Source organism: Diuraphis noxia, unplaced genomic scaffold (genome assembly GCF_037042655.1).
Source record: "Diuraphis noxia isolate RWA-SAM2 unplaced genomic scaffold, SU_Dnox_SAM2 contig0004, whole genome shotgun sequence".
NCBI classification, from domain to species: domain Eukaryota; kingdom Metazoa; phylum Arthropoda; class Insecta; order Hemiptera; family Aphididae; genus Diuraphis; species Diuraphis noxia.
The window spans coordinates 67,659,030-67,675,757 of NW_028301714.1; the positions used below are offsets into that span (position 1 = coordinate 67,659,030).

The 16,728-nt window shown below is 26.4% G+C and overlaps 2 protein-coding genes across 2 annotated transcripts; both read right to left on the reverse strand.

The window, feature by feature from the left end:
* Positions 1 to 5,160: 5,160 nt before the first annotated feature.
* LOC107168315 (acyl-CoA-binding domain-containing protein 6-like) lies at positions 5,161 to 6,006 on the reverse strand. The gene has a single exon (XM_015517682.2). It carries the CDS (start codon positions 6,004 to 6,006, stop codon positions 5,305 to 5,307), a length of 702 nt encoding a protein of 233 aa, XP_015373168.1. The 3' UTR covers positions 5,161 to 5,304.
* A 58-nt stretch (positions 6,007 to 6,064) lies between these two features.
* Positions 6,065 to 6,454, reverse strand: LOC107168316 (SRA stem-loop-interacting RNA-binding protein, mitochondrial-like). The gene has a single exon (XM_015517683.2). It carries the CDS (start codon positions 6,337 to 6,339, stop codon positions 6,088 to 6,090), a length of 252 nt encoding a protein of 83 aa, XP_015373169.1. The 5' UTR covers positions 6,340 to 6,454; the 3' UTR covers positions 6,065 to 6,087.
* Between the last annotated feature and the right edge of the window lie 10,274 nt (positions 6,455 to 16,728).

Sequence of the window (16,728 nt, forward strand, 5' to 3'; positions counted from 1 at the left end):
TAACAACAATTTACGTATTATATATAATATAGAAGAAAAGAAATTGATTAGTTTTTCAATTATTATTTTTATTATTACTGGTATATATTATAAATATAATGGTACCCTCGATGGTATATTTATTATTTATATTACCTGTAAAGATATAAATATTAAATTATTAAATAATTTAACAATAATTTTACATACAAATAAACAATATCGGATACTCAAAATTATTTAAATTTTTATATTTAACAAAAATATTATTATTTATTATTTATTATACAAATGTAGGTACTTACTTAACAAAATGTTATGAATTTTAAAAACTAAATACCTGAACAAATAAATAAAATAAAATGTACCTTATCAATACATAGGTAGGTATATAATATTATATATCTACCTAAATAGTCACATAATATTACCTATATTTAAACGTAACATTTGAACTTTAACCGACGACAATGAATGCCTATATACAAACAGGAAAAAAAGACGTGTTCTTAAAGTGTACCTACATATAAGTAGGTATAACAAATCTATTAAGTATTTTTATTTTTAATGAGTTTAATCTTTAAAATCTACGAAAATATATTAATGATAAAGTACAAATCCATCGGCTTAACTAATAACTATTTAAAAACTACACTGTCTACACTCGTACTACTTGTAGGTATTATATTTCCTAAACCATAAAATCAGTCTGTAACAAGTGGCAGCCAAGTATGTAAGTACTAACAATAGTACCTAACTACAAACAAACATTACGGTTATTCATACCATACCATAGAATTATACATTTTTCAATTTTAAGTAGGCACCTACATGCCACAAACTGACTAATAACTAGTACTTACTTACGACCTACCCAACAACTAACATAATATAATACTCATAATATTCGAATATCAACCCACGCAGAAAGTACCTGCAGTGTTCTATTTATACAAATTTGAAATTGGCAGTGTCGAATTATCGTGACAATTATAAAAATAAATACAAACATTATGACATAATATCTACTTTTAGGCAATAATGATGTAGGTGCCTATAAGACATAATTTTCATTTATTACAGTTATATTTGTATAGGTATGAAAGTACCTATTTAGACTACTTCAGAGCCAGAATAAAGAGCTATGAAATGTCAACTCAAGTAGTCAAGTTTGAATAATAAAATTAATACCTACAAACTAAAATATACTTCACAACTTAACTTACAGATTACAACTTAGAAACATAACATTTAAAAAAGAAGGTGACTCATTTTAATATTTTATTTTATTATTTTAATTTATAAAATACCTACCTACCTTATTAAGTTATAGAAAATAAGGTATATCTAAATAGTAACGGCTGTCAAGAATCAAGTTATTTTAAGACAACTTAGTACACACAACTGATGCTTTGTTTTGTAGGCACTATAATACTAGAATAAAGGTAATAGGTACCTATTATATATATATAGACATAAGACATACTTAATATTACTATACATTTATACCAACAACCTACATTATTCATATGTCTATACTTTAATACATATAATAATTATATGGTATGTTTAAAATTAAAATAAGAAGTGCATTATTTTTATATTTTTAGGCATAAAATAATTTTTTTTTGTATTTATAGTGCATTACATTCCCGACACTAAATAACTATCTAACAACCAATTTGCTACATAAGTGCAAGTTAATTTTGACAATTTCTATGAAAACCAGAAATTAGGTTCTTAGGAAATAGGTAATAATATGTTTAACTTAACTATTACATTTACAATAAACAGATATGTACTCAACTCAACTGAACATTTGAAAAACTAACAAAAGGTAAACCATAAGTAACAAAAAATTAATGCTACCTATTTATAATATTGTTTTTTAAATAAAAAATTTAAAAAAACAAATACCTTCCATATTATACATTGATATAAACGTACAGGTATATATTTTGATATAATTTATACACATACCTAGAAACAAACACATATTAAATTATACATAATATACGTCTATTGACCTATGCATAAATACAATGTACATGCAAACCTAACTAATAACATAAGTAACTACATGTTATATACATAAATACATACATACATACCTACATAAAATATACATAAGTACATGGCATATTGATGCAATGTAGATACCTACATACAAATAACAAATATACAAACATACATGCATATATTATACTTATAATTTATTATAAAAGTTAGTATTTATAACCTAAATTAAATATGTAGGAAACTCTGAACTTAACTACTTAGGGACAATTGTATACTTACAAAAAAACTACAAAATAGTTTAGTTTGTTCAATACATCTACAATCTACACAATACTATTATACATTTATACAATTAACATGACTATACTGATTAAAATAATAATTTCTTTATAAATCTCAGCTAGTACAATATTATTTTGGGGTAAATATCTAATATATTGATAATATACATTTTAATTTTAATATTTTAACAAACTTTGAGTATAATAAAAAATATTATGTGTTAAACTATATGTGGGCACAATTTTATATATAACTATAAAAGTATATACTTCAACTATAAACACTCTCTAACAATGACTATAAATTATTTATAAATACATTTAAATACATCTATTAAAGTTTTTAAACATATTACATACTACCTACATAATACCATTAACAATACTTTTTACAACACGAGTACATGAATACCCTTTTTTCATTTTGAACCTATGGAAAGGGGGACTTCGTTTGAGCACTTTAATTCCTAAGTGGTTAATAATTTTACTATACCAACCCTAACATCTTGACAACACAACTTAATTTCATAAAACAACTAATCACTAACAATGCTATTTTATTGAAAACAATATAACCTAAAAACAATAATCAATTACAAACATTGGTACATATACTTCAACTATAATACTATATTGTAGCCCCTCCCCTAAAAAAAAAAAAAAAAAAATACAGTAATTAAGTACTTAAATATTTATTTTTTGTAGATAGCATTGTACTAACTCTCAATACCATACAAACATATTGACGACTGAATGACAAATAGAACAGACAAATTGTTAAATATATTGAAGCCTCTAGTTGATAGTAGCTAACTTTTATAGCCCACCCCAAAAATTACTTTTTTACATGCCACTGATACAGTGCCGTACTTGGACCTGAACTTTTTTTTTTTTTGGGGGGGGAGGGTTAATTTTTTTAGTTAACATATTAGATGACATGACACCTGAACATAACAAAACATATCGTATATTTTAATAGATTACTAATTTTTATTCGTGATGTTATTTTTCATTGACATGTGATAATTAATAAATATGTAATTACTACTTACCATATGTATAAAAAAAAAATGTTAAATTATATAATAATAAAAATAAAAAAAATAATTTAGATACTTATATTTTTTATTTTTTTTTTCTGAAAAATATCGACCACTTCACTACTTTTTATTTGTATTTCTCTCCGAATACTTAGATCAGCCTTAGATATTTAGACGATTTTCCCACGTGGAATTCCTCAAGTATGATTTCAAACGTCAGTGACTGATACATAGATACAACAGCACAAAATACGACATTACATTACATCAAGCAATAGGTACTTGAATAGGTAACTAAAAAATGTTAAAATGAAAAAAAACACTATGAGTATATAACATATTTTAATATCAGCCATGGTTATTGATTTTGTACTTTTTTATTTGACTATAAAACATTTTAGAAAAGTAAATTATGAAAAATAAAATATTAAAATACACTTACCATTATGATTTTAAAAACCTCTGTAACTTAAAAGAAAAACTGCATGGTACCTACCGAATGACATTAAGACACAAGTTACCTACATTGTTAACATAAACATTATTACGACATGGTTAACAATTAATTTTTAATTACCTATCACAACACATAGTTTAAACTTTAATTAGTTAATTTAAACAATTATGTGCGTAAAACAACATATAATAATAATATTATTATTATATATTATTATATTATTATTATTATATTACTATAATAATGTACAATTTAATTCTTATTGATTTTTGAAACAATTCCCAAGCTGTGGGTAACCAATAACTTGTGATACTTGAATAAATTATTGTGGATATGAGTGGTATGACAAATATTAATTTATATTATTTAGTAACCATTGGTTGTTTTACTGAAACACAACACATATTTAATTGAATGATAACTTATTTTTTACCATCTAAAAATGTACAAACTAACTACATGTAACTTGATTTTGAAAATATAGTAAATAAACAATAAATTTACATGATTGTAACAACAAAACTTATAAACACAATTTATTCTGACAATGGACAATATCTACGTATACGACAACGACCTACAACATTACATACAATTACCAACATTATATTCCATCAGATTTAACTCAACTATCAATGTATACTTCAAAACATTCTATGTCAATTATAACTGCATAATTTAATGCTAACATATTAACGTTTCCAACTTCAATCAACTAATGTTTTACAAATACAAGTTAAAATGCTGGCAATTAATTTTTTTGACTAACTACACCAATTCTGTAAATTTCAACAAAAATTTAGTTTGTCAATTTTATATTTATTTTTAAAGATTGACTATGTACATTGTTAAGTCAAAACACTAATGTGTTGTTCTACTTAGTATTACTTAATGCAATTGTTAATATATATTTAAATTATGTACTATTTGCATCACTTTTTACCACCTGTTTTATAATATAAAACCAATTTTTTTAAATGTATAAACTATTTATAAGTTCAATTTGTAAGCAAATATATAAACCCTTTTTTAAATTAAATTCAGATTTGAATAACAATATTTTAGTTTTATTGACTATTGTAAACCTAGATTGTGAATTTTTATAAGTGTTATTCATAAAATGTTTAGTAGTATTTTTCACTTTAGGGGTATTATTATTAAATAAATAACTAACATTGACACCTAATATTATAATTATCTTAAGTGTAGGCAAGATACATACAAAATGGGAAATTTTGTGGTTTGTACCAATACGTGTATTTTATTTTAATTATATATTTATATTATGTAACTTAATTGACCTTTTTATAATTTCTCATATTGAGGTCATAATTTTTGAAATTATTTATTATCAATTGTTATTTATTTAATGAAAATAAAAAAATTAAAAAAATGTTTTTTATTTATTTATTTTAAAAAATATTACATAACACATACTACATTTTGTTCTTACATACAATAATATTTAATTTTGTTTTAACATTTTGTGATTAGAATTATATACATTGAACTGTGTATAGACATAGATTTAATTTATTGACAATAATGATTTTAATTTTTCATCCGAACACATGTCTAGGGCAGTAATTCCATCCTCGTCTTGAATATTTATTCTTGCACCAGCAATAACCAAATATTTGCATATCTCTTCGTGACTACAAGATACAGCGTAATGTAAAGCTGTTTGGCCCGTATTATCTTGAAAATTAACATCAGCTGAATGATTTTCTACTAAACATTTCAAAATGTCCAAATCACCACGATCTGAAGCCCAGTGAATCGGTGCCATTCCCATACAATCATGAATATTTATATTACCTATAAAAGTCTTTATTTTGTCTAAGTCTCCTTCTTTAACCCAATCACTAATAGTTTTTTCGTTTTCCGACAGAGGTTCTTCATCATTGGCAAATGTACTTACCGTCACCCATCCAGTTTTTTCCGAGGTTTTTTCTGTTTCTATGTTTGGATTTATAGTCCTCACTAAATTTATGTATGAAGCCATAGCTTCGTTTTTAGACATTGAACCCATTTCTGACCAGGCATACCACTTCTTACGACCTTTCATATCATATATTGGAGGTTTTGGTAGAGTACATACACCTTCTATCGCTTGCTTATAAAATCCATACAATCTAAGCTGTGTGTCAACATCAGATAAATTAGATCCAGAAATAAAAGAGACGGCTTTATCAAACTGAGCAGATAAATCTTCAAAATTAAAATCCATTACTTAAACTATATTATACACTAATAGGTATATTATATATATATATAAAAAAAAAGGAATTTTGCTTGTAAGAGACAATGATTATTGATAATCAGCTTTTTTAAGAATCAATGTTTGCCCCTCTAATTCATGTTTGTCATTGTTTAAAACGCTTTCGTATCCACCTGGTGTAGAAAACTGAACAAATCCGTATCCCTTCGACAAACCAGTAGAGTGGTCGAACAATACGTCTGCGGTAGCAACGTGGCCGAATGATGCAAAATATTTACGGAGTTCTCGGCTGCTGACTGTCCACGGCAGATTCCCGACGAAAAACTTGGTCAATTTTGACATTTTATATCAAACAATTTAATGAGAATTTTGGCCGAACTTATTAAATTTTATAGTAACTAAAAAGAACACGTTTTTTCAACTAAAGCTAACCAGTAACCGATAGTGCAATGCCATATTTCATCAAAATAATTTAGCTTTTGCTGATAAGTGATAACACGATGATAACATCAGCTGTTTGATGTTTCTGAGACGCAAAGAGGTTGTACAAAATTAAATATATGAAAATCATTTATCTTGTTTCCTTCTTTGTGCCTATATTTTTTTTATTCAAATTTATTTTGGCTAACTATTAACTAATTATGTTGGCTTAAGAATTTATTCACTTATTGTAGGTACTTCAATATTTAATCTTAGAATATAATACTAAAAATCAATAGATTCTGAACGAAGTGACTAATTTCTAGTTTTTACAATGTTTTTTTTTTTTAAATATAATTAATAATTATTATGTTATATTCAAGATTTTTTGTTTCTGACCGATTTTTAGTAAGGTGTTTTTGGTGTCTAACAAAAAAATTCTATAATCTTCAACTTAGAAGTTACAGAATGGTTTCCAATTAAACATTTACGTACAGAAATCAATAATTATGAGTTTATTTTATGAGAACATTTTAAAATATAGAATAGGTACGACGGTACAGGTCATTGCCTTATGTTTATTAAAACCATTGATTATAAAAATAATTAATAGTACAATCAATGATAAAACCAGGGGCGTATTTAGGCCGGGGCCCCCTAGGTGTGTCGAAGTCGGGGGCCACAGGACCTTTGTTATACAATATTACATTTTTTTAAAAAATTTTTTTTTTAAAGAAATTTACGATCTATACCTTAGGCACAATGAGTAAATGTGAAACAGAAAATATATAAGGTATCAAAACAATTAATATTAATAGTAAAAAGAGTTTACAATAAATTATATAGTACATGTTACGTTTGATGAGAGCAGCCACCCATTAATGACACTCTCGCTCGTTTTTTTTTTTTTTTTTTAGTATACTTAATTATTTAGTACTTGATTTATATAAGCAAGTCACGGCACCATTTACGTTTTAACCTTCTTGGAGGGTTTCCGGGGATATTTGGGGTAGAGAGATTTCTAACGAGGGGATTGGGGTGAGATAATAAGTGGTGGTGGAAACGTTTATAATAAATTTTTGCTTCATCATGCACTAGAGGCATTTTTAAATGTGAATGAATAGTATGATTAGATACATAGGGAGGGGCATTTAATAATTTACGAAGCGCTAGATTTTGGAAAGTTTGTATTTTGTTTAGATTGGACTTTTTTGCGTTTCCCCATAATTGCAGTCCATATGTCCACATGGGTTTAAGTAAGGATTTATAAATAAGGAGTTAAGTACTAGTATGAGTGTAAATGAGATTTTTTAAAAGACGTAAAACAATATTACATAAAAAAAAAAATACTGAACATTTTTTTTAAAAATTATATTTACGTAGAAAAAAATTTGATCTAAAATACGAAACGAAAATAACGGTGTCCAAACAAAAATAAAAGCTCATTTCTTGCAGAGTATATTCACTGTAACGCCCATAATTTGAACTTGGTTTTAAATGATACTATGACTGCCTCAATTGAAATTCAAAATTTTTTTGCCATTATACAAAAACTATATGTTTATTTTGCGTTAAGTGGAAAACGCTGGAAAATTTTAACTGACATTTTACCAGTTGGTGGAGTAACACTTAAAAAAGTTTGCTCTACCAGGTGGTCATCATGCCATCAAGCTATTTCTCCTATTCGATTTAAATTTCTAAATATTTTAAAAGCTTTAACAAAAATAATATTATTGTCTAAAAATAAAAATGAAATTTCAGAAGCTAAACTACTTGTAAAAAGTCTTGAAAGTTTCAGCTTTGTATTAACGTTGGTATTTTTAAGTGATATACTAAGAAAAATAGATGGTGTCTCACAATTGTTACAACAGAGAGATATTGATCTTCACAAAGCTACAGGACTACTACAAACATTAACAAGTAATTTGAAAATTATAAGAGGAAATTTTTCGGAATTTTTCACAGAAGCTACAAATCTTTCGAAAACATAGGGCATAACACCAACATTTAAAAACCAAAGGTATAGCAAAAAAAAAAAATGTTTTTTGATGAGCTTTGTGAAGACCAAAGATTAAAATCACCTGGAAATAACACTTGATCGTAGAACAACGAAATGGAACGTAGATTTCAAAGTTTAAATTACGTTTCTCACTTTTTTAAATGCTTACAACCTATCTCATTATCAGAACTAAACGACGAGATTAAAGAAATACTACAAAAAAAGTATAATCACGATATTTCTCCAGACTTTGTTCATCAGATTCTATCTTTTCGATCATGTATTGAAAAATTCAAAAACAACAAAAGAAATTGCAGAAATGTTATTAATTGAACATTCTCCTCTTACAACAACATACCCTCATGTATGCACTGCTTTTACTTTGTATTTGACGTTACCCATTACAGTTGCAGCAGCAGAGCAATCGTTCTCAAAACTAAAAATAATAAAAAATTATTTACGGAGTACGATGGCAGAGGAACGACTGAGTGGTTTGGCAAATATTTCCATTGAGAATAGGCGGGCACGGCAATTGAATTTAGAAGATGTAATTGACAAGTTTGCTCAAATGAAGGCTCGAAAAGTTAATTTTTAAGTATAATACTAAAACATATTATATGTTTTTATTAATAAAATATGTAATAAATAATAAAATAAAAAATATATTTTATAATTATTATTAGCTCATGAATCATTATTAAATAATTTATATTTGTATTATTATTAAATTTCTGTGCCTCTGTCTCTTATGGCCACTGGATAAAACTTAACTTATTAGTCATTATGGAATATAAGGAATAATAATTAAATATAATTACTGTCAAGAAAATTTTAAATGGCATGAATTTTCCGATTTTTTTTCATCACAGATGTGCTTGGATTTTTTTAAAACATTAAAAATTCCACTTTTAAATTAGTGATGATTGCATATTATTATTATGCATGTGTTCCACGGAGATCTGACAGATGAAATAACTTTTGTTCTAATCAATATTTTTTTTAAATTTCTTTTAAATATAATTCATGGACACTTGCGTAACATTTGTAGAATACATTTTTTATTTTTTAATACTGAAAATAAAAAACTTAAAATTTGATAAAATTTTTTTTGAAATATTCAATATAGCCAATTTGTAAATCCATCTGATTTTAAGAAAAATTTATAAACACTTATTTATATCAAATATATGGCTGATTTTTTAAAAAAAATTTAAATATTTTCTTTAAGTAAATTACGATCTAATTTATGTTAGAAACATTTTAATTTCAAAAAATGAGTTTATTGACCAAATAATATTATTATAATAAAATATTAAATACAATAGAAAATTAATTAGATTTTAACACGAACCTATAAGATGTTCATATAAAATATTTTTTGAAATTTTACAATTTTTTTAAATATCAATATTTTTGCTAAGTAAATTACGATCTAGCTTATGTTAAAAACATTTTAATTTCAAAAATATTTATTTAATATATTTATGTATGCCAAATGTCGTCGCAATCGGTCCAGTCATCGTTTAACCCTAGATCGCTAACTATTCGTCGATTCGACGAACACTGATAATTTTATTGTTGCTATTTTTAGGCATTTTATCTAATATCATTAAACCCTCCTTGTATCTCTCATATATTATGTCCTATATCTATCCCGATAACGTTTAGCGATCTAGCTTGACTAGTGACTGTTCAGCATCAATCAACAAAAGAAAAATTTGCACTTTTTGTAACTATAAAAAAAGGCGAATGACAAAAACTCAATGTGCAACATGTAAAAAACATATTTGTGGAGAACATCAAATAGTAACTTGTCCAATTTGTAATGCTAAATAACCTGTGTATTACCTACTCTTATATAATTATTTTATACCTTTATAGAGTTATAATTTATGTTTAACGATTTTACATTTTAAAAATGAGGAAAAACGTTTTTTTTACTAATATTATTTACAATAAAGTTATCCAAAAGTTTAATTATTGTGTTTTTATAAATTATATTTTTGATTCATTGAAAAAAACAATTAAAAATGGTTAAATGTTCATAATATTTATAGTATTCGTCATATTGACGAATGGTTAGAAATAAAGGCAAATAAATAAGGTTAGTAATCTAGGGTTAAGAATGCATAAAGAACATATTATACGTAGAAATCCATTTTTATATATTATTATATAGAATATACATACACCAATATGGCTTTCAGACATTTTATACATAATATTAAAAAAGAAAAAAGAAAAATAGTAAGTACCTATATTGTACAAGGTTGGACGAATTATGTTCATTCCTATCTACATATTACATATTACTTACCTACATTTACACTATTAACGTAACTATTTACAACAATAAATAATACTTCTTTCCCATTATTACGGCTAGGATTTATATGCAATAAAAAATGATTAAATATGCATTTGGTTTATTAAAAATATGCAATCAAAATATGCTTAAATAAACCAAATAAATATTATTTAAAAAACTTATTTTCTATAAAATTTTTTAAATACCAATTAATAAAAATAAATATGGTAAACACTTAAAATATAAAAACATTTAAAAAATTCTAAAATCTAAGAATCTCTAAAATATTAAATGATATAAAATTGATAAAGCTACTCAGACCTTAGTATGTTTTTATATTTGCTAAAACTCCGTTCAACATCACATGACGTAATTTTTGCATATTTATATTTTGTAACTTCCCCAGGAGTTAGATTTGGAAAATCTTCATTTACATCGTTGCCATTTAAAATATTACATATCGTAGACATAGCTTTAAATCCGCTATTTTTTTATAACACATTTTAGATTTTTTCAGAGATCGGTCCTTTGTTTTGGCCAAGTTAAGATTTGGTGTTTTCAATGATTTCCAAATTGAATGAAATATACTATAAAACATGCATTTTTTGTATTTTTGTAGTCGAAAGGTATAAAAATATTAATTTTGTCAAAATATGCAAAAATATGACAAATAAAAATACCACCATTTACCTCAGCAAGAGCTAATTGTGGACATTACTTACAAAATAATTAATCAGAAGTTGCAAAAAAAAACATACCAATGCATATAAATCCTACCTACCCATTATATATCTTTTTTTTTTTTTTTAATTTTTTTTTTCAAAAACAATCTGTACAACAAGCACATTTAGTAATTTTGATATAGAATATATACATAATTTTTTTTAAAAAAACAACAACTTTTAAGGTAGTCACCCATCGGTAACACCCAAGAACTGATTATATATCTTACGTATAAAAAAACTCACATATGAATAATATTGTATAATTCTCAGAATAAATTTAATTACATAATTAAAGATTGGTAACTTTTTATTGTCATTTAATTTCTGGGAACTTTTTCTAATTTCCAAATAAATACAATAATGCCTACCCTCATGAAAATAACTCGGGGGTCAATTACACTTCTAAATATTGGAAAATTTCCCGACCAGTCGTTTTTTGTTTAAATATACGAGCAATGAGTTTATGACATAATGTAAACTTAAAATTATTATAACATAACTTTATAAGTTATGACAAAATGCATTAACTTCTCATTACGTTGATTATTATTTTAATAAGAATTGAGTTGGTACCTAACTAATATATTATTCAATGATAATATTCTGTATGTTTGTATTTGTATAAAAGCGTTATATATATACCTATAATTAAAAATAATATTCCCAAGGATCAATCTACTAGGTAAATGAGAAAATTTGGAAATTTAACGAACGATATAATATATAGTATTGATTTAGTTATTTCCACACATTACACAATAGTAATTTAAATGTCAGCATTTCAAGTTCAAATCACGATTTTTTTTCTGTTTTTTTTTTTTTATAAATCATTAACTTGGAATTTCCCAAATATTTATAGTTGTACCTATTTATTATCTGTATAACTAAATTATTTTTTAATAATAATTTGTAGGATTCTCATTTCGCTTGTTGATATTATAATATAGTATTTGTTTAAATATTGCGACGTCATTAATCATTGTTCATTAATAATTAATTACAATATGATTTAGTAACATAATATATTGACAATAATAAATTAATTTCCCTAATTTTTTTTCAATTTTTATTAGAGAATTTACAATCCATACACAAAGGTATAATAAGAATACGTGTTACAGACATAATTTATAAATGCATAATCACAAAGACTATACTTCATTGTATATATATATTATATACTTCGGTTAAACGATCGTTTTTTTCGTTCGAACAACGCCGTAATAATATTGTATTTCAGAAAACCATGTTAAACTTGTTAATTTAATTAGGCATACACACTGTACACGCCATTATGAAATACCTGTAAGTTGTAAGTACACCATACCGCTCATAATACGGTCAACAGATAATTATTATTCCTAGGAACGCCGTCCGACTACGACGAGCATTATTGTATCAGTCCAGGGCCCTCTCCCGGCTTTCGTGAAATTGCGTCTATCGCGTTTTCTCCGTTTACACGGAAACTATTTTGCTATCTAAATAGGGCCATACCCCGTAATATCTATATCATAGTGTCATCATTATTATTGTATTATACCCGCATTTGTGTACAGCTTTTATCTGCCCCATAATAATATAGGTAAAACCATCGCAAAACTTTCGTTGACCGTCCCGAGAAGTATTGAATTCCGAATTCAAACTAAAGGATTAAGAACGAACCAAGTATTTCGGATTAAGACGACAATCATTACTCTCGGCCGTCTACTGCCCATTTATAATATTATGTTGTAATATTTTATTGTTATTGCATTATATTCGTTGAATCTAATGCTAAGAACAGTAAGAACATCATAGGCGCAGGTACTATATTATACGTGTACTGGACATACTGCTATTCACACGGCGCGTCCACAATATAAAGTCATATCACGCCTCGAATGTTTAAATTCATCATAATATACACATTCCATGTACCGACTGAGGTTCTTGTGGTCGGATTTGTAACAAATTAATAACACAACACGAAAACGTCGACCGACTGAAACTGGCTAGTTCCAAGCCACGAGTTTCTCAAAATGAAATTGAGCGATCGTATTCGATGTCGTTGTCGTTACACTCGGATAAACTCTATAATATACATATTTATTATATAAGTACCTATTACCTATATATTACGTACTGCCAAAAAAATAAAAATGACTAATAATAAATAATATTTATAATCAATGGTAGGTACTACGGACACTGCAGTGGCGTAATCATCCATTGACTCGTGTCTCGTATATTATGTTAAATTTTGTGTTTTACATGGTTAAGATAAACGAATTTCTCATACGAAACAGGGAATTTTATAAACGATTGTTATAAACATTTTCAATTAATATCGTAGTCTATGATTAATATCGTGATTTTCTTGTACCTATCAATTTGGAACATGGTTGAAAAATACGAAGTTCTTAATTATTGAACAAACGCTTTGGTATTATTAAAATTAACTAAATGATAGCCCAAAATAATAAGTTATAACGATGACAGAGGTTTCTCTAACTAATTTATTATGTCTATTCATCAGAACATACCCATCAATGTGGATGCAATTATTGATGAAATGGCGCTAAGTACTAGGCGATTACATTTTGTTTCGTAGTAATGTTTAGTGTCAATGGACTCTCCCTTCCCTCAAGCCGTCCAGTCTGGTAAAAATTGTTATCCAAATTAATTATTGTATTTAAGTTATACAGATTGTATATTTTATTTAAATAAAAAATAATATTTGATCACAATAAAATATTTTTTAAATTTAATTGCAATAAATAGTTAGCAGTTCATATAATATGTTATCGTGATTATTTTTCGATAACATTAAAAAATAAATTTTAAATTGTTGCAATCATGAATAATTGACTAAGCAAGGGCGTCCCTAGACCTTGGCTGTGGCTTGGGGAGGGAATAAAAAAAAATTAATATTTATTTACATGGAAAAGCACAGTTGAACGTAAAACGAATAACGATTGAGCATATTACATTTGTAGCAATACAATTGAGCACAGAATATTTTATTATAAATTAATATATATGAATCAATAATAGTTATAACCACCTTCGGTGGTTGGTTCTTCCCTCAAGACACTCAAGCTAATATATATATATATATATAATTTTAAAAAATAACATCATTTATGCTTATTGTACTTTTTTTTATGTACAGATTCTATAAAATCTAGATTAAAAAAAAATAAAAAATAAATTATATCCTCTAAAAATTCTATGAGTCCATGACCGTGAAAACGTGTTTATGATAGCTTAGTAGGTATGAAGAAATTTGGTCTAATAAGGTTCACCTTATGGGGTGAGGTGATCATCCCCTTCGCTTCCCCTAAGGGGATGCTCCTGTGAGGCTGTGACTAAGTAATGAGTATGTCAGCAATTTATTAGTTAACTAGTAAACAGCTTATATAATTATTTTTAATTAATTATCGTTTTATTATTATTACAAAATTCATGATATAAATCAATATTATATGACATAATTAAATCTGAAAAATGTTTAAATGTCTTATAAATATGGTATGGTTACTAATTATAGAGTAATTTGGGGAGGCGTAGACCCCACGACTCTGTGTTTTAAAAATTATCTGAACATTCTGAACCCTCACAATAACAAATTCCTAAATACTCCACTGACGGACAGGAAGCTCTTGCGGTAATATTTAGAAAACCTTTTAAGTAATAGATTGATAAATAGGTAAATTAATTAATAAAAGTAATATTGTAATTTTTAATACCTATTCTAAGGGTATTTAATCGCGTTAAAATAATATTTCAGCCAACATAATCACACATCACGGGCTTTTTTGAAAACGGGCGTGGGTTTTTCCATGTTTTGTGAATAGGTAATAGGTAATCAAATAAAAAGAAATAAGAATCCCCATAAAAATACCATTACTACTTGAAATTCCCAAGTATTAAAATTAGTTTATTAGTTGGGTACTTAAAAAAAACATAAGTATAAATAAACATAATCCGATTTCGTGCTAACTTTTTATTTTATTACAATTGAACAGGTGACTTATTTCTATAAAAGTTTTTATACATAGCAACCACTTAATACAGAAACTTTAATTGAAAAGAATGTATTTTTAAACTAAAACCATTCTTATGTGATTTCGTTTACCCATGGGCCATGATGACACTCACAGTCAAACATTACTTTTCTCGTGAAAACCTATATATTTTGTTTTGTGCATTTTTAAAAAATAAAAATGAATTTATTCTAAAAGTTTAAACACGCGAAATCGTGTATAAATATAATATAAATATAACTATAAATCCATTAAAAATTTCCTGTATTTTATTTTTCGACATTGTTTAAAACTATAAACTGTATTTTGTTTGAAATTTTTATATTTATATTAGTGAATTCTGTACTGGAAATATAGCGTTATTATGGCAATATTAAGACGTATGATTGAAGCATATTTATATATTCATTTAATCGTTTGTAAAATATTAATTTGTATTGCAAATTATTGTTTAATATTTTTACTTTTAATGTTGATTTTATGTTAAGGAGAAAATTATCCCGTCTAGAAGGGATAAATGAATAGGGCTGGGAGGAGTGTGTGTAGATTCATATAAAATATACTATATGTGGAAATACAGAAACATCTTATTGATAATGCATATCGAATACGTATAAATGTCATATTCTTTTGTAGGTATTTAATCTGTCATATTATATGGCGTTATTGAATTTTAAAAAGTTCAATTTATACTTTTATAAATAAATATAATTACACCGCCGCTACCACAATATTGAGTAACGTTCGATCACCGTCATTTCCCCTAAAAGAGGCCGTGTAATATTTTTGTTTTAGGTGAGGGTTAATGGTGCGTGCTAGTTTAAAAAATTGTGAACTACCGAAGTTGTTTACGATAAGGATTGCGAGTACTCAGTTGTAATTAACCATCGGTATATTTAAGTTTCATATACACCAAGCCCGGGGCCAAGCTGCTCTCTACCGCTGACTAAAATTTTTTACATCGATTATTATTATTTAGATCATACCGAAATACGCACAGTGCATTGTACATAATATGTATAACCATCAACAACATAAAACATATATTATAATATTATGGTCGTTGTACCATAACCACAGTTAATACTTTAGATCTGTGGAAGTGTGGACAACTAAACGTCTACATCCAGGCCTCAGGGGTGGGCAGCGAACCATTTTCAGGTTATGTGCCAAAATGTTGTAATCAATTAAAATAATGACCTATTGTCATCATTTACCATAAATTATTATCATGTCCGGGTAACTTTCGAGTCT